We start from the raw sequence: 16341 nt of genomic DNA on the forward strand, positions 1-16341 counted from the left end.
CTCCGCCGCGGCCGCCTCGCTGGCTCCGGTTCAGCTTAATGATGTCGTCCAGAGACATGTCCATTTTGTCGGCCATGGCGGGCGCGGAATCGGCCTTGGCTCGAGCCCGCGCGTCAGCACGCCGGGGCGTCACTTCCGGGGCCGCGCGGTGTCTTCCGGTGCCGAGTCCTCGGAGAGGCCGGGGATTGGCTGCGGGCGGGCTGTGGGCGGGCTGCGGGGGCGGGGCGGCGCGTGCGCGCCGAGGCGCGAGTTCGGCGGGCGCAGCTGTGAGGTGCCGGGCAGTGGCCGCGGTCGTTTTTATACCTTCCCGCGCGGGCGCTGCCAACGGAAGGCGGGCGGGGCAGCGCGCGGTTAGGCCGGCGGAGGTGCGACAGCGCGGGGCGGAGCGCGGCCGTTGGGGCGGGCCTGGCGCGCCGCCCCTCCCCACTCCGAGCCTTGAACCCGCACCTTTCACCCCGCCCACACCCTCTCCCCGCGCTCCCGCCTCTTCCGCGCGCCCCTCCCCGCCCCCGCACTCCTGCCCCGCATCCCTTCGCCGCGCCTCACACCTTCTACCTGCTCCTACCGCTTCCCTGCGCCCTGTCTCCGCGCTCGGCCCCCATCCCTTCCCCGCGCTCTCAACCCGCGTTCCTCCTTTTCTGCGCCCTCACCCTTTTCCCGCGCGTTCCCCTCTCCCCGCGCCCCACCGTCTCCCACGTCCGCCTCTGCGTCCTTCTCCGCGCCCCACCTTCTCACCGAGCCTGAGCCCCGGGTCCCGGCCCGCATCCCCCTACCCAGCAACCAGGTCCCCTTTTGGTGGCGGTGGCGGCGGCGGCGGGGGAGGAGGCGGCACGCAGCTTGCCTAGCTGGCGACCGAGCCCGCGACCGGGACCGCGGGCTGAGTGGTTGTTCCTTGGCATGACCTCCTCGTTAGCCGGGTCTGGGTCTTCATTTGTTAACCCCAAGTTAGTTTTATGCCTTTGAAAAGCACTGTATGGCACGTTTTTGCAAATATTGTTGAACGCCCATGCACCCTTTGGTGGACGCAGGGTAGACTGCGGATGCTCTGAAAATGTAGGGAGCCTAGCTCTTGGGGCGCTTGGTCCTCCCAAGGAGGTACCGGTCCTGCCCCCGCCACCTTGTAGGCAGATTTGTGCTCACTCACCCCTCTGGATTTCTCAGCCTGGGCATCGGTTCCTGACCCTCTTGATCCCTGGGGGCCTAGATGCTGTAGCTGAGCAGGCTGAATGTAGCCAGCCGATCTCTTTCCTCTGCTCGCAGGCTCCACCGCCATGAAGGTGAAGATTAAGTGCTGGAATGGCGTGGCCACTTGGCTCTGGGTGGCCAACGACGAGAACTGTGGCATCTGTCGGATGGCCTTTAATGGCTGCTGCCCGGACTGTGAGTGTCCCCTGTGTTCCCTCCCTCTTGAGCTTTGCCTGCTGGCCTGGTCTTGGCGTCTCCCCGGAAATGACCTGCACAAAGTGCCTGGGTTTTGGGGCCCCTGTCCTCAAGAAGAAGAGTTGGCAGAAGAAAGCCAAGTGGTTTGGTCACATGTTTGTATAGAGACCCCATCAGAAGTTTTGTAAGGAAAAGGGTTGTAGCCTTTTATTGTGATCAAACTCAGCTATGAAATACATGGGGCAAGGGGGCGCCTGGGTGGCTCAGTCAGTTAAGAGTCTGACTCTTGATTTGGGCTCAGATCGTGACCTCACGGTTCATGAATTGGAGTCCCAAGTTGGGCTCCGAATTCTCAGCTTGGAGCCTGCTTGGGATTCTCGATCTCTCTCTCTCTCTCTCTCTCTCTCTCTCTCTCTCTCTCTCTGCCCCTCAGCTGCTCATGTATTCTCTTTCTCAAAATAAGTAAACTTTAAAAATACTTATTTTTGAGAGGGAGAGAGCATGTGCATGCGTGCGCATGTGCACAAGCAAGCAGGGGAGGGGCAGGGAGAGAGGGGGGCAGAGGCAGAGGATTCCCAGCAGGCTCCGCACTGACAGCAGAGAGCCCGAGAGCCCGACGAGGGCCGACTCAGAGGTCCAACTCATGAACCAGGAGATTGCAACCTGAGCTGAAGTCAGACGCTTAACCGACTGAGCCACCCAGGCTCCCCTACTTAAATAATGTTTAAGGGGCGCCTGGGTGGCTCAGTCGGTTAAGCGGCCGACTTCGGCTTGGGCCATGATCTCGCGGTCCGTGGGTTCGAGCCCCACGTCGGGCTCTGTGCTGATAGCTCAGAGCCTGGAGCCTGTTTCACATTCTGTGTCTCCCTCTCTCTGACCCTCCCCGGTTCATGCTCTGTCTCTCCCTGTCTCAAAAATAAATAAAAAACGTTAAAAAAAAATGTTTAAAAAAACAAAAATACACGGGGTACAAAGATGTGTTAAAAGTCTTTAAAGATTCTCAAGCGAACAAAAAGTGGAATATTATAAGGATACCCCTTCCCCGCATCCAGGATGCATCCGGGATGTAGGGTAACAATGCCTGAGGAAAGTTTCCATGTTTGCCTCAGGGTTTTCGAGTGTGTTATGGTAACAGATAAATAGGATGTTTCACTGGACTCCTGCAGAGTCTCTAGCTGTGACTTGGGTTTTTTACCGGCAGTGCTGTCGCGTCAGACGTGGTGATGAGTCCTTAGTGTTACCCCTGTGCTTAGTCCTTGCTCAGATTTTTCCTGTCGTCTGTCGACGTCTCTGTCCTTGATGGTGTGAGCAGGATCGGTGAGTGCTTGCTTTGCTCTGCCTTGGCTGTTGAATCTGCAACAAGCCCCTGTTCCCCCCTTCTCTTAACCTTTCCGAGGCAGCTGACCCTTTAGCAAAGTCATGTTTTTCACACCGTGTCCACTGCCAGGTTTTATCAGATTTCTTCTTTGTGGTGTTTTTGTTATTGATTTTTTTTTAATGTTTATTTATTTTTGAGAGAGAGAGAGAGACAGAGTGTAAGCAGGGGAGGGGCAGAGAGAGAGGGAGACACAGAATGGGAAGCGGGAAGCAGGCTCCAGGCTCTGAGCTGTCAGCACAGAGCCCGACGGGGGGCTCGAACTCACGAACCGCAAGATGACCACCTGAGCTGAAGTCAGACACCTACCCACCTGAGCCACCCAGGTGCCCTTATTTCAATCATTCTTAGAGGGCTACGGGAGCCTGGAAGGGCATGCGTTTGCAGCTTCCTCCTAAGCAACAGACTGTTACCTTCTGAAAAGAAAAGTCTGGAACATTGCCCTCGACTGGGTGTGGCAGAGTGAGCCTGTGTCTGAGAGGTGGCACTCCCACACAGCCCACAGAGGGCAGGTTCCACTGGGCCTGTAGCCGGGCATCTCTGCGTTTAAGGGGGTGCTCAGGTTTTGTGGAAGTGGGTCTGTTGCTGCAGAGAGTAGGGGATTTAAAGTTTATTTATTTTGAGAGCGAGAGCGCACACGAGCAAGGGAGGGGCAGACAGGGACAGAATCCTAAGCAGGCAGCGCAGAGCCCGACGTGGGGGGTAGAACCCACAAATCCTGAGACCATGACCCAAGCAGCCCAAATGACTGAGCCCCCCAGGCGCCCCATAGTGGGGGATCTAGAGTCTCGTGTTCAGACTTGAGGTTAAGTGTGAGAGCCGGTTGTAACGTGCAGAGTGTTTGACAAGCCTGTGGTGCTCTTTGTACAGGTTAAGTGAGGCGGGGTTTCTCTTGCTAAAATTGAGCTCTTGTGAAGAACCCAGGGTGACTGAGGCTGTCTTAAATCTGCTCCCTGTCCCTGAGGACTTTGGGAGTAAAGGTCTCCTTGCGGGGGCTTTTCATTACAAAGGACACCAGCCAGCCCTTGCGTGAGTCACCGACCTCGTGCTCGGGTGCCCGTCAGAGCCTGAAGCAGGCTGCCTGCCTGTGGGGACAGTACGGAGTTCTGGAAGCGGCTCCTGCCCTCGCCCTGCCTCACGTGGACAGCGTGGCCCGTTCTCCCCCACCCCCCGGAGAGCTAGCTCCTGCCCACCGTCTTGGATCCTCTTTTCCAAAGCAACTCTAATTTCATAGGGGTGATTCCAAGCTGACTTCTGCTGGGCTTGGGAAGGCCTTAGGGGTGGGGGTGGGGTGGGATGTAGTCTCCATCACGTGTCATACCACATGGGCTCCTGGCACAGGGTCCTGCTCACCCCCCAGCACCCATCCCTCCCGTGCCTGGGGGGGCAGAGCGAGTTCAATAATTCCATACTTGCTAAGGGTATGATTTTCTGGTTTTGTCATAAAAATTTCAGAAAGGGAGTGATGTTTTGTTAGAAAAAGGAGTTTTTGCCCCAGACAGGTGAAAAAGGCATAGCGGTGGCTCTTTTCTGACTTGGTGGGGTGCATGCGCCACTGTGGGGCGGGGGCTGCGCAGGGACAGGGGAGCTGATGCTGACAGTAGACCTGGAAGGTTCCTGGCCTGGCACCCACACCAGCTGCCTGGCTGGGCTACTGCTCCGCAAGTGGCCGCCACCCTGATACACCGTGTGCCCTGGCCTCCTGTCCGCCGGGGGGGGGGGGGGCGACGGGCAGGCCACAGAGCACTGCCGGGCCCCCAGCCCCAGGTCAGCGGGAACAGAGCCCGGTGGGAGCGCTGTGATTTTGCAGGGTCGAGCACCTCTGTTTGGTGGCGGGAGGAAGGGCCGTGGTCACAGGAGTCGAAAGGCAGGGTCTGTGCTCAGAGAGCCCCCAGACTTGCGTTTAAGATACGTGTGGAAACAGCTGTTGCCACAACAGGATGTCTTATGTGTCCTGGCCCCAGTGTGTCCATCTGGTCCCCTGCGTTTGTGCACCAGTGACACGTGGACACAGCATTCGGTACGCGTAGAGGACCCCCAGGGCAGTGAGGTGGGGGGACGGCCACCCCAGGAGGGGTGGGGATAAGAGGCCACAGCTCTCAAAGCCTGGAGGGGACCTCGACCCGGGCCTGCGGAGGTCGTCCTCCTCTGTTGGCACCAGCTGTGTGATGGGATTTTCTTGATTCTGGGAAATCAGAGGGCCCCGTTTTTGTCCTGATTTGGGGCAGTGTGGACGTCCTCTCAGTGAAGGTAGGTGGAGGTGGCTTGTTCCGGCAAAAGCCAGCGGCTCGCGCCTGGCCTTGGAGGCGGGGCCCTTTCGGACCAGAAATGAAAAAGGGGTGGGTGGCAGCACTGTGCTCACTCCCAGCTGCTGACAGGCAGGGCGGTAAACGCCATAGGGTCCCCCCCACCCCCTCTTCCTGCACTGGGTCACTGCCGCCTGGGAGAGGAACCTCTGTCCCAGTCCCAAGGCCCCAGCTCTTCTCTTGATCGGGAGAAACAGCTCACTCTTCAGATGGGTGGCTCTGGGGGCTGGGGGCTGGGGGGACGGGTAACCTAGACGCGTTCCTGCTGTGATCTCCTGTGGCAGGTTACGTGGCAGAACTGTGGTGCGTCTGTAGATGGTCTGCGGGCTAGGCCGGAGCGCTCCCTGGAACTGAGCCCCCGCAGGGGAGGGGAGGGTGATTCCCGTGGGGGTCACTGCTGACCTTTGTTGGGGGGCACGCCGCAGAGGCGCGTTAACGCTCCTGATTTCGGGCTTTCCTGAAACCCAGCGTGTGACAGGCTCGGGACACAGACCCCCGCCCCCTCCCCTGGGGCGGCCGCGGCGGCCGGACATCCCCAGCCGCCGCCCCCCCCCCCCCCACCCCATGTGACGTGCACGGTCCTCTTGTCCCTCCCACAGGCAAGGTGCCGGGCGACGACTGTCCCCTGGTGTGGGGCCAGTGCTCCCACTGCTTCCACATGCACTGCATCCTCAAGTGGCTCAACGCACAGCAGGTGCAGCAGCACTGCCCCATGTGCCGCCAGGAATGGAAGTTCAAGGAGTGACGCGGCCCCTCTGGGCTGTGACAAGGTTGACACGAGGACTGGAGCTGCGTTTGTTTTTCATCACGCGTTGACGCTTTTATCCAATAAATAAAACTCATTGAATTGCCTGAGCCTTGCTGGAGGCGTCCTGTTTGCTCGGCGCTGCTGCAGCCCCGCTGGGCATGCCTTGATAGGAAAACTCATGAATAAACATCTGGATGATGCCACCCAGGCCCTGAGTCACCACCCCGGGAGGAGGAGGAGTGCAGGATCAGCCAGAAGAGCCTGGGGCAAGAGTGACTGGGGTCTCGAAAGGCCTGGTGGTGCAAAGGCCCTGGGGTGCGCGTTGTGTGCCAGCAGGGGGGACGAAAGAACGGTGGAGTGGAGGCCTGTGGCCTGTCATCTGGCCCCTCACCTGCTCGAAGCTGCCGGCCACCCCACAGACTAGTTTGTGGGCCTCTGACTGCACAGCTGCCCGCGGTCCCTCCTGAAACGCTATACCCGAGTAGGTGCTGGTGATCCAGTTGGAGGCCAGCTCCTCGGGGCTGTGACCTAACCCAGTGTAGGTCATGTCAAGGGCATCTGTGTCCCTGGGTGTCTGAGATCCTCTGTTTGAGGAAGGACAGCCTTTGGGAAGCTCCTTTGGACACCTCTGTTAGTCCACAGCTGCTGGGGAGGGAGGTGGGGGGCCCTGGGGACTGTGTCCCAGCCCTGGGAGTCTTGACCGCTTCTGGACAGAGCCTGCTGTAGGCTGCATGTCTCTGGGAGCTGCAGGGAGTCACTTGGCACTGGCTCCTTCCAGTCTATTCTCAGTGGACCCTCCCCACCCCTCACTGGGGTCCCTGCCCTGTGCCTCGTGGGTGTCTATCTGCCTAGTGGGTGGCTAGTCGCTGAGCACTTGTGACACTACTTGTCCTCAGCTCCCAGGACAGAAGACTGGTGGTTCACACAGAGGGGCTGGCTTCCTGGTCACCTGTGTGACACCCTACTTCCCCTCTGGATGTTGTACCCAGAGGAAAAGAAGAGGCCCTGGGGACCACCACCCTTACCCAAGCTGAAGGTCACATGCCTCTTGTCCAGAAACCTAGCTGCCAGGACCTCCATGCTGATATCTGTCCTGGGGAGGACACGTGACCGGGATGTTTAGGGACTGAGTGGGAGGGATGCCTGGGCTCAGCCTCTTGGGTGCGCCCCACAGCCCCTGCAAACAAAGTTACATCTGGCCGCTGGGGTCTGGGCAGGGGGCTTCTCTGTATTCGTGAGGCTTCGTGTCTACAAAGTGTCTGGATTCGTATCCGGGGAGTCAGGAGGAGGGGTGGTCTGCGGCACCGCGGAGGGCCCTCCTGGGCAGTCTCCTGGCCTCGCCCTGGCTTGCCCCCAGCCCACCTCCCCTGCCTGGGGAATTTTCTTCTGTGACAGGAAGTGCACACGAGGCACGGGGACGTGTCTGTACGCCGGAGCGTCGGGCCCTGAGGGCAGCCTCCCAGGTTTCCCAACCTCGCCGCCTCCGAGGGCTTGCCAACTTGCCCAAGGTCACAGCCCCTCCTCCAGGCTGTTCCCACTTACCTGCCACTTGGGACTTTTCTGCAGTGGGCTCCAGCCTGGTCCTCCCCGGGGCCCGCTGGGCCTCAGGCTGAACACGTAGCTGCCCACCAGGCCCTGCTCGCATCCAGCCATGTGTCTCTGCTCAGGACTCCCTAACCTCGGGCTGCTCTCCCTCCTCCGGGAGGCACCCGCTCATCCCACCTGCCTTTGCAAACTCTCTCCCTCCAGTGAGCCACTCTGCTTGCCCTCCGGCGGCGGCGGCGGCGGCGGGGTGGCTGTTTTCCTATCTGTCTGTGGCTTGAGGCAGGGACTGGGTCTGATCCATCTCCTGTTGAACACGGGGGTTCACCGAGAGGCCTGAGGCTCCCGAGGCCACCCACGGCTGGGGCAGAGCTGGGTGGGAAGGGCCTGCGGATTCTGGTCAGCTGTCCCTGGGTCTGGTTTCCCCGAGGTCAGGCCTGGCCTTGCCGCCCACCTCTTCCTAAAGGACCTCAGTGGTAGCAGCCTTGTTAGTAGAACCTTCCCCGGTGGGTGTGGGGCACCCAGGCCCACCCAGGCTTTGATCCCCTCAGGGAGCCCTGGCCCTGGGATCAGTGCCTCTTTAGGGCAGGATAAAGTGTCCCTAGGGCACGGTGGCTCTCTCCCCAGCCTCGAGCACTGAGGACCTCCAAGGGGTAGAGCTCTTAGGGCCGCGCGCCCTCCGGCTGGTTGGAGGTTCGGTGCAGTCCCGCTTGCCCCTGCTCCGGCGGAGGCTCTACCCAGGCAGGACCGTGGGCAGAGGGAGCGGGCAGGGGTGGGGGAGGATGGGGCCCCGATCCCCGGCAGGCGCGGAGGCGCTGCCCTGCACGGCTGCTCGCTCCGCGAGGCGGGGCCCGCCAGGTGCTCCGCGCCCGCCCCCGCGCCCCGCCGGCCACAGATATAAGGCGGCCGCGGCTGGAGCTCCGAGCCCCGCCGCCCGCCGCCGCCCCGCGTCCCCATGGCCCGTTCCGCGCCGCTGGTGGCCGCCGCCCTGGCGCTGTGCCTGCTGCTGGCGCCGCCCGGCCTCGCGTGGTACAAGCAGGCGGCGGGGCCCAGCTACTACTCGGTGGGCCGCGCCGCGGGACTGCTGTCCGGCTTCCGCAGGTCCCCGTACGCGCGCCGCTCCGCGCCCCCCGTGGGCGCGGGACCCCGGGGCCGGGCCGGCGCCTTCGCGGAGCCGCGACCCAGCCTGCGGAGCCTCGTGAGTGTGGCCGCCGGAGGGGGCGCGGGCGGCGGGGGGCGTGGGGGGCGGGGGCGGGGCGCGGGCGGCGGGGGCGTCGGTCGCTCCCTCAGCCTCTTCCCGCCCCCAGACCGTGTGTGTCAAGGACGTGACCCCGAATCTGCAGAGCTGCCAGAGGCTCCCCGACGGCCGGGCCACCTTCCAGTGCCGGGCGGACGTGTTCCTGTCGCTCCGCGCTGCTGACTGTCGCAGCGCCTAAGCCCCGACCACCGCGGAGACCTGGACCTCATCTGGCCCTGGCCGGTGCCCCCGGTGCCCCCTCCGTGCCCGCAGTAAACGGCTAAATGAATAAATGAGAAGCGCAGCCGGACTCTGAGTGGGGGTAGAGGGGCGGGCGGGTAGGCTTGTGTAGCCGCCGCGCGACCTGCAGCCCTGGCCTGTCTCCAGACGCTCCCGGCCCCCACCCGGCTCTGGGCCACCAGGCTGTCGTGAGATAGCCCGCACAGAGGCACCATCCCCAAATCCACACCGCCCTCCTGGGGGCACTGGAAGCCTAGCCCCACGCCCCGCTCCCACTCCCGCCCCCGGAGGTGGTCTCCACGTCCTGCCTCTCCAGCCCCTTCACCTCCCTGCCTTTGTCCACACACCTCCCGGGTTCCCCTGGCAGGTGCTGCCTGAGTCGTCTAAGCCAGTTCCAGTGTCCTGGTCAGAGAATTCCTCTGTGACCGCCCTATCCCAGGGGGGACCGGGGGGGGGGGGAACCCTCCTGCTTCAGGGATGCCCACTCTGGCTCTGCCTTGCTTCCTGGCTTTCTCGAGGACAAAGCTGTCCTTTGCTGGAGGAGCGGCTCCTGGGTGGTTCCCCAAACACCTCAAAGTACTGAGCACAGGGCAGTGGGTCCTTGGGTTGAAGGAACGAGCAAACAGGCCAGGCAGCAGGGGGGAGGCCGCCAGCGGCGCAGCATCTCGGGGCTGGTCTGGGCTGCTCAGAGGCCCCAGCACCAGAGCTGCGCGCGGCCCAGGCGGCCCCTCCTGAGGCCTGGGAGCCCTGCGTTCACCTCTCCTCTGACCCACAGCGAAGCACGTGGTCCCCACCCTCGAGGAGGGTGCGGCCGGGTCTGCAGCGGCCTCCCCCACACTTGCCGGGAGTCCCGGTGGATTCCTGTCCCCCGCCCCAGGGAGGCTGATCTGGACCTCCCTTCACAGGATTCAGCCTGAAGCATCTTGGGGTCCTAAACTGGCGAGGGGGGGGGGGAGGTTCCTCGCTGCCACATTGCCTGCTGCACCCTCAGTACGTGGATGGTGGGGCAGGGGAGCGGGGCCAAGAGCCCAACACAGAGTATCTCCCACCAGGTTTATTGGGTTGTGCGCCAGCCAGTCAGGTACAAAATCAAGAACAGTCTGTGGGGGAGCAGTGAGGCCGGCCAGGGAAGCGGGGGGCACAGTACCCAACAGCCAGGCCCAGCGCACCAGGGACGTGCCACGCACGGGTCAACAGGTATCCACGCAGGAGACGGCATGGTCTGCACCCTGAGACGGAAAGGGGGTGCCCCCCTTGGCTCTCTGCTCCCCTGAAGCTGGCTTCAATGATCCCAAGGGCAGAACGGGCACCGCCTCGAGCTGGGCAGCAGGGCCGTCCTGGGTCTGCGGAGCTTCGGGGGCAGGGAGAGCTGAGCTGGGCCTCCACCGGCACACAGGGCAGCGCCCCTCCAGCCGCAGGTGCCCTCTGCTCACCCTGTTCGCTGGGCCGCCCCACCGTGCTGCAGGCCCTCTCTGTGCGGCTCAGCGGGAAGGGCACCTGGCCGGAGGGGTGGGAGGCAGCGTCCTCCACTCTGGCCCTTCCGAGACGGGGCCAGTCAGAGGGAACACTGGAGGCTTTGTTAAAACCGCGGGAGCCAAGCCCTCAAGTCGCAGGGAGCAGAGCAGGGGGAGGGCCGGCACCCGGGCGCTCCGGTGACCTTCCTCTGGTCAGAAGTCACAGTCACTCTCCCTCTCGGGATGCACCTCCTGCCGACGCCTGGCCTCCAGAAAAGCCAACTCCTTGGCCTCCTTCTTCTGGTTCCGGGCCTCGTACTCTAGCCTGGGGGCCAGGCCAGGGTGAGCCGTGTGCCCGGGCCTGGGCCTCGTGGCTCTCTGCGCACTGTCCCCCCCCCCCGGGCCCCCCCCCCCCTGGTCTTGATGATGCGCTGGACGATGAGGTCCGTGGTAAGGTCGTTCCCGCTGTCGATCTGACAGAAGATGCCCCTTCTCTTGGGCTCCTGGTGGCCAGCGGGGAGGGGAGAAGATGAGGACCCTCCTCTGGAACCTGAGGACACTGCCCAGCTGCCCGGGCCCGGGGCGCCCTCAGGAAGACCAGAACGGGTGCCGTCAGTCCTGCCTGTTAGCAACCTGCCTTGTCATAGCGGGGTGCTACTGGACTGGCAGTCCTCACCCGGCCTGGGTCCCAGCACAACCCACCTGGTAAGGGTCTGAGCCGTCCTTGTCGGGCACGATCTCCGTCTTCCCGTGACACACCAGGTCCACCTGGGGAGGGAGCAGGGATCAGGGAGCCCGCCCCCACCCCCCCTGTCCCTCCCCCGCCGGCACTCAGGGCCCTCCTAGGGAGAGGCTGCAGCCGTGTTCTCAGCCTGGCCTCCCCTGCGACCTGGCCCGCCAGCAGCCTCACCTTAAAGTGGTCCAGGAGCTCCGCCGTGACCGAATACGGGGCCCCGATCACCACTTCCGACACGTACTACGCAGACACGGAGCATAGGTGGTTAGCTAGGAGCCTGCCCGGCCAGAGGGTGCAGGGAGAGGGCTCTCGCCGCTAAGGAAGCAGGGCCTGGGGCGCAGCATGGTGGGGCTGGCCGGCCGGAAGCCCAAGCCTCCTGGATGCCCTGGGACCATGAGCCTGGGAAGGAGACACCACCCAGGCCACCCGCCTCGGCACGTACCCGGCAGGCCAGCACGCTTAGGGTCCGTTCGTGCAGGTTCATGATGGGGTAGTTCTTCCCCTTGTAGTGGTTGACCTCCTAGGGCCAGAGCGAGGTCGGGTGAGCAGGCAACCCAGGGCGGGTGAGGGCTGTGATTCCCCCAACAGTCCCTTGTGGGTGGGGCCGCCCCGGTCCCCAGAAGAGGCCCCGGTTTGTGTCCTCCGCCTCCACCAGCATCCAAGACCTCACCTCCTGTGGGCCCCCCGACCCAACCTCCACCCCAGGAACCCCCGCGGGCCCCCACACCCTATCCGCTGTCCAGGGAGTGAGACCTGGTCAAAGTGCAGGCCGGCGATGACGTAGGGCCTCTCTGCCAGGCCGTGCACCTTCTCCAGGAAGTCCACGTGGCCGATGTCCATGCCGCGGTTAAGGAGCAGGTAACAGAACTGGGGGCCCCGGCCGGCTCCCTCACACTCCACCCCAGTCTGGGGGCCCGTGGAGTCAGTGAGGCCCCTCTGGGTCCCGTGGCCCGGTGGTACAGATGTGGCTATGCAAAGAGAAGGCCCAGGACGGCGGCGACCCTCCCACTAGGTCTCAGAGGATACGGAACAGGTCAAAGGCGCCAGCCACGTAGATGACCGTCTCCCCTGGCTGGGGTTCTTTCCCAGAAGCAAACTGGATGATCTTCTGGGACGTCTGCAGGAACTGTGACACCCCCGTCCAGGGGTTCCGTCCCCCCGGGCACTGTAAGCCGAGAGGGGTCTGGTCGATGACACGCCTCGCAGGCACGTCCTTCACCTGTCCCCACCCCCGAGCCCCTCCTCTGAGTCTGGGGCTGCCCACACCTGCCTGCCCGGCTGTTCTGGGAGCAGGCAGCAGGGACCGTGGACCAGAACCCGAGCCCCAGCCGCAGCCTGCCAGCTCGCTCGACCGTCTGTGTGCCGGACGGTGGGGGCCCGGCGGGCCATGCCCAGTCCATTCCAGGGCCAGGCTGGGTAAGGTCCCTGTGACCAGCAGGACACGGCTCCACCCCATGGCCACGGCAGGCACTGCGGCCAACACCGCCACGGCCTGACAACTGGCCCGCCGGTGGACGCGGCCCCTGTGGGGATCCAGCACCCTGAGGCCACCTTCTGGTCACCTGGGAGGAGCCTTCGGAGGAAAGCGTCTCCTTCCTTCCCGGGTGTCAGGTGAGGGGGTTACAAAGGGAGAGAGGACCAGGCCGTCCAGTTAGAGGCCACCAGACAGGGGCCGCTGTGACCGGCCAGTTTGCCAGGCCTGGTGGTCAGTGCCCAGCCAGGGCGCAGAAGGCAGGGGGCTGGGTGAGGGGCCTGGCCGGCCTTTCCCCAGGGGCGGCCCGGCGGGGGGACGTCAGTGCTCACCTTGCCAAAGCTGTCTGCGTATTCCCGGTACTCGGAGGACATCTCCTGAACGGAAGGATGCGGGATGTTGAGCGGCCTCGCCCTCTAGACACGACCAACCCCAGGACCCCCAAGACTCACTGTCCTGGAGCCCACACAGGGGTCAGGACACAGCAGGCTGGGTGCTCCCTCGCTCCCAGCGGTGTCCTCAGCCCCGGGACGTCGAGGATGCCACCCAGGTCCCCCACAGACTCACCTCACAGCTGTGATGCGCCTTGGTCACCAGCAACATACGGCCGACGAGGTCTGTGGTGGACACGCCCTGGGTGCGCCTGCACTCTCTGGGGACAGAGGTGGGGTCAGGGCTCGCGTCCTGGACACGGTCGAGAGGCCCCACCTCCGGCTCACCCCAGCCCCCCGCCGTGCCGCGTGCAGACCAGAGAGCGGGAAGGCCGCTGTGCTTTTATCAACTGAAGGAAATGACAGAATAGAGGAAAAACGTTGCTAAACCCCAAGCGTGAGGCGCTGGGTGGGCAGGCCAGCCTCGGGGAGGCGGCAGCTCCGGCCCCCGCCGCACCCCGGACTCTCGGGTCTCGCCCTGCGGCGCGTTCTCTGCCAAGGGCGTGCCGGGCCGCGCCGGCCTTCTGGGTTAGTCACCGGCGACAGAACCCGCTCCCCGGTCACGGCCCCGTGCGCCTACTGTAGCCGCCGCGTGGGGCGCCGCAGGCCTACGACACGCCAGCCCCCCACGCTGTGGCCCTGCCCGCTAGACGCGGGCCACGGCCAATTTCCTCGCGGGCAGCCAGAGCCCGGGGGAGGCTTCGAGCCCCACGCCTCGAGAAGGCGGGACCCTTGCTGCGGCTCACCTGTACCTCCCAGCCTGCTTCACTTCCTCGTAGGTGTCCCTGCCGTCTACGGTCAGTGTGATGTCATCTAAGGGGCAACACACGCGCGGGAACGAGGATCCTCGACCCAGAGCCACGCAGACTTTTAGGACCCCCAACCCTCCTCCCAGGCCCGCCTGGCACGCAGGGACTCGCCAGTGGGGAAGGAGCCAGGGCTTTCCCAGATCCCCCGAGGGCTCGGTGCTGCTGCCCCAAGTGTGCGGAGGTCCCAGAGCCCCAGCCCCGCCCGCTCACCGCCATGGACACAGAAGTCGCAGCTGTACTTGTCCAGCGTCTCCAGCGTGGTCACATAGGGAGCGGCTGGCACCACCTCGTCCACCCACTTGATGGCCCGTACCATCTTGTATCTCTCCTCCTGAGTGAACACCGGGGGCCCCTTGTGCTTGGAAATCTCCTCTAGATCCGGAGAAAGGACAAGGACGAGACCCGTGAGCTCTGGAGGGGCTGGGCCACAGAAGCCCCCGCCCGGCACCGAGCAGTCTCTGACCACGCGTGAGCTCCGTCGCGGGCAGCTGTCTCTGTCACCGCGCCCTCAGCCCACAGGGCAGGAACACACCCAAGCGGACACCGCTCTGTCCTCTACGGGCCAGCGCAGGTGCTCACGATGTGTTTGCTGGACAACTACACGGTCCCTTCATCGGGTTCCAGGTAGTCAAGCGCTCCCTTTGACAAGTGGGTGCTCAGTCCTCGAAGGCCCTGGGAAGCAGGTCGATGCGGATGTGTGTGTGGAGTGGGCGGCAGAGCCGGGGGCTTGGTCCGTTGGCTGCACTGCTCAATGTGAGACGCACAGCGGGAAAGCCCTGGGGGCGCTAAGCCTGGGTCTGGAGTCGGGGTGAGCATGCTGAGCTGCGATCTTCAGAAAGACGGCCTTGGGTCTGGTCTCACCCTTTGCAGGGCCCTGCAGAGTTAGTGAAAGGCGGCAGCCCCAGCTTACCATCGGTGTGCACACCCACGACGAGGTAGTCGCCCATGGCCCGTGCCTGGCGCAGCTGGTTAGAGTGGCCGTAATGCACCATGTCGTAGCTGTGAAAAGGACAGGGTGCTGAGTCCCTGTGCTGAGGACACGCAGTGAGCAGCTGGAAGCGGAGGTGTGGGGGGGGTGCAGCCTCTGACAAGCCGCCACTGGGAGCTGCTCCCCGGGGTCTGGGCTGAGCCAGGGCTTTCAGGGGGAGGCGGGTACCCGGCTCTCCACACCACCGCACCCTGGGCCACATTCGGCAAGCACGACAGGGGCCGGACTGTGCCCAGGGACAGGGCCTGCTGGTCCCCGGGGCCGGCGAGCGCACGGCACATACTGTGCGCCCCAGACCTGCCACGGAGCTCTGCCCTTTGCTCTCAGCCCCTCCGCTATCCAAACGCCAACTGTGGCAGGCAGTCCCTTTAAGCTTTAAACTGACAGTAACTTAGGAGTGGACTGGACTCTGTTCCACTCTGAGGCAGGTGGACAGTCTTGGGGCCAATACAAAACAAGGTGCAAAAGTGAGCAAAGGCAACTTGCTAGCTTCGGAAATCCTGCTCGTTCCCCCCTGGCCTCCGGAAACTCAGCGAGCCTCTGCTCTCTGGGGCCAACCACCACCTCCCTGGCCTCTGGTTGTGGAGCTCTTATCGTCTGATCTAGGCCTAACTTCTCAGCTGAAGACTCACGGGCTCCCCGTGTGTGCCGAGGGGAACCCGCACGTTTCTCTGGGGGCCCCCAAGTTAGCCCCACAGGAGCTTTGTTTTCTTCTAGCTTCACGTTGTCTCCTGAGTAGGTGACACTGCCCCCGCTTCTCCAGGTGACCCTCTTCCACTCCATGCCACCTGCTACTCCCGCCACAGTGCACCAGTCCCGGCACAGAAGCCTGTGGGGTCACATGGCTCCGGCCCTGGGGTGAGGGAAGAAAAGTCCAAATCCAGAGGCACGGCTGGTCCTTAAGCTCACTGCACGGGCTGGGCCAGGGGTGCAGGGTGTGTCCTAGCTACTGTGGCCGTGTGGCCATGGGTGGCCTGTTGGGGTAGGGGCCCAGCCCGACCAGGGCCAAGGTCAGAGTCCACCAACAGAAGCCACGCTCCCTCTGCCCCGGGTGACTGTGGTGCAGCTGCAAAGTCACGGCAGTCCCTCGTGCTCTCCTTGGAAGCTGTAAGCTAGCAGGGATGGGGACTGCCCTCTCTCGGATTCTATTAAGTAAAGGTGGGAGAAAGCACTCTAGGTGGCAAGACCTCAGTAGAGGTCAGTCTTCCTCTTATCTGTTGACAGCCCCAAACTTATCTTGAAACAAGTCCAGCTGTCTGGCTGGCCAGAAGAGAGAAGGGAGGGGGCACTGTAACCCTCCTGGGATGGCCCCAGGGACCTGGGGGCCTCACTGGGGGTCTGGGACACCAGCAAGTCCTGCCCTGATCCCTGCCCAGACAACCCAGGGGAATCTCTCCGATCTAGCGATAGGCGAGCTGGGCAGCACACGGCTCCTTCCGAGGGGGCGCACCTCACAACACCAACGTGATTCCTGTCGCGGGGACCGGACACCCTCGCCCCGCGCTGCCACCAGCCAAGATTCGGGCGGGCGGCTTAGCGGCGGGAGCGGCAGCGCCGGGGGGGCTGTGGCCCACAGCCGTCCGCGGCGGGGCGGGCGCGGGGCGGCCCCGGCTCGCTGCCCGCC

At 63.8% G+C, this 16341-nt stretch overlaps 3 protein-coding genes across 7 annotated transcripts; 2 read left to right on the forward strand and 1 right to left on the reverse strand.

Moving 5' to 3' along the window:
* The first annotated feature begins 224 nt into the window (after positions 1 to 224).
* Positions 225 to 5913, forward strand: ANAPC11 (anaphase promoting complex subunit 11). Of its 3 annotated transcripts, none has more exons than XM_040456677.1 (3): positions 225 to 365; positions 1261 to 1380; positions 5661 to 5913. In XM_040456677.1, exons 2-3 carry the CDS (start codon positions 1272 to 1274, stop codon positions 5804 to 5806), a joined length of 255 nt encoding a protein of 84 aa, XP_040312611.1. In that variant the 5' UTR covers positions 225 to 365; positions 1261 to 1271; the 3' UTR covers positions 5807 to 5913. The 3 variants fall into 3 exon arrangements, with proteins under 3 accessions (XP_040312611.1, XP_040312612.1, XP_040312613.1); XM_040456678.1 differs by lacking the exon at positions 225 to 365 and adding an exon at positions 457 to 944; XM_040456679.1 differs by lacking the exon at positions 225 to 365 and adding an exon at positions 457 to 917.
* A 2325-nt stretch (positions 5914 to 8238) lies between these two features.
* On the forward strand, positions 8239 to 8898 carry NPB (neuropeptide B). Its single transcript, XM_040456683.1, has 2 exons — positions 8239 to 8549; positions 8659 to 8898. The coding sequence occupies exons 1-2, from the start codon at positions 8307 to 8309 to the stop codon at positions 8785 to 8787; spliced, it is 372 nt and encodes a 123-aa protein (XP_040312617.1). The 5' UTR covers positions 8239 to 8306; the 3' UTR covers positions 8788 to 8898.
* Positions 8899 to 9870: 972 nt separating this feature from the next.
* On the reverse strand, positions 9871 to 16298 carry PCYT2 (phosphate cytidylyltransferase 2, ethanolamine). Of its 3 annotated transcripts, XM_040456680.1 has the most exons (13): positions 16168 to 16298; positions 14640 to 14728; positions 13940 to 14101; positions 13667 to 13733; positions 13057 to 13141; positions 12822 to 12866; positions 12045 to 12183; positions 11772 to 11854; positions 11461 to 11538; positions 11193 to 11258; positions 10985 to 11050; positions 10701 to 10785; positions 9871 to 10611 (listed from the first exon to the last, which is right to left on the reverse strand). In XM_040456680.1, exons 2-13 carry the CDS (start codon positions 14719 to 14721, stop codon positions 10496 to 10498), a joined length of 1074 nt encoding a protein of 357 aa, XP_040312614.1. In that variant the 5' UTR covers positions 14722 to 14728; positions 16168 to 16298; the 3' UTR covers positions 9871 to 10495. The 3 variants fall into 3 exon arrangements, with proteins under 3 accessions (XP_040312614.1, XP_040312616.1, XP_040312615.1); XM_040456682.1 differs by lacking the exons at positions 14640 to 14728; positions 16168 to 16298 and adding an exon at positions 14262 to 14633; XM_040456681.1 differs by lacking the exons at positions 14640 to 14728; positions 16168 to 16298 and adding an exon at positions 14193 to 14633.
* Between the last annotated feature and the right edge of the window lie 43 nt (positions 16299 to 16341).

The sequence above is a fragment of the Herpailurus yagouaroundi genome, unplaced genomic scaffold (genome assembly GCF_014898765.1).
Source record: "Herpailurus yagouaroundi ecotype Mexico unplaced genomic scaffold, PumYag 217, whole genome shotgun sequence".
Lineage (NCBI taxonomy): Eukaryota > Metazoa > Chordata > Mammalia > Carnivora > Felidae > Herpailurus > Herpailurus yagouaroundi.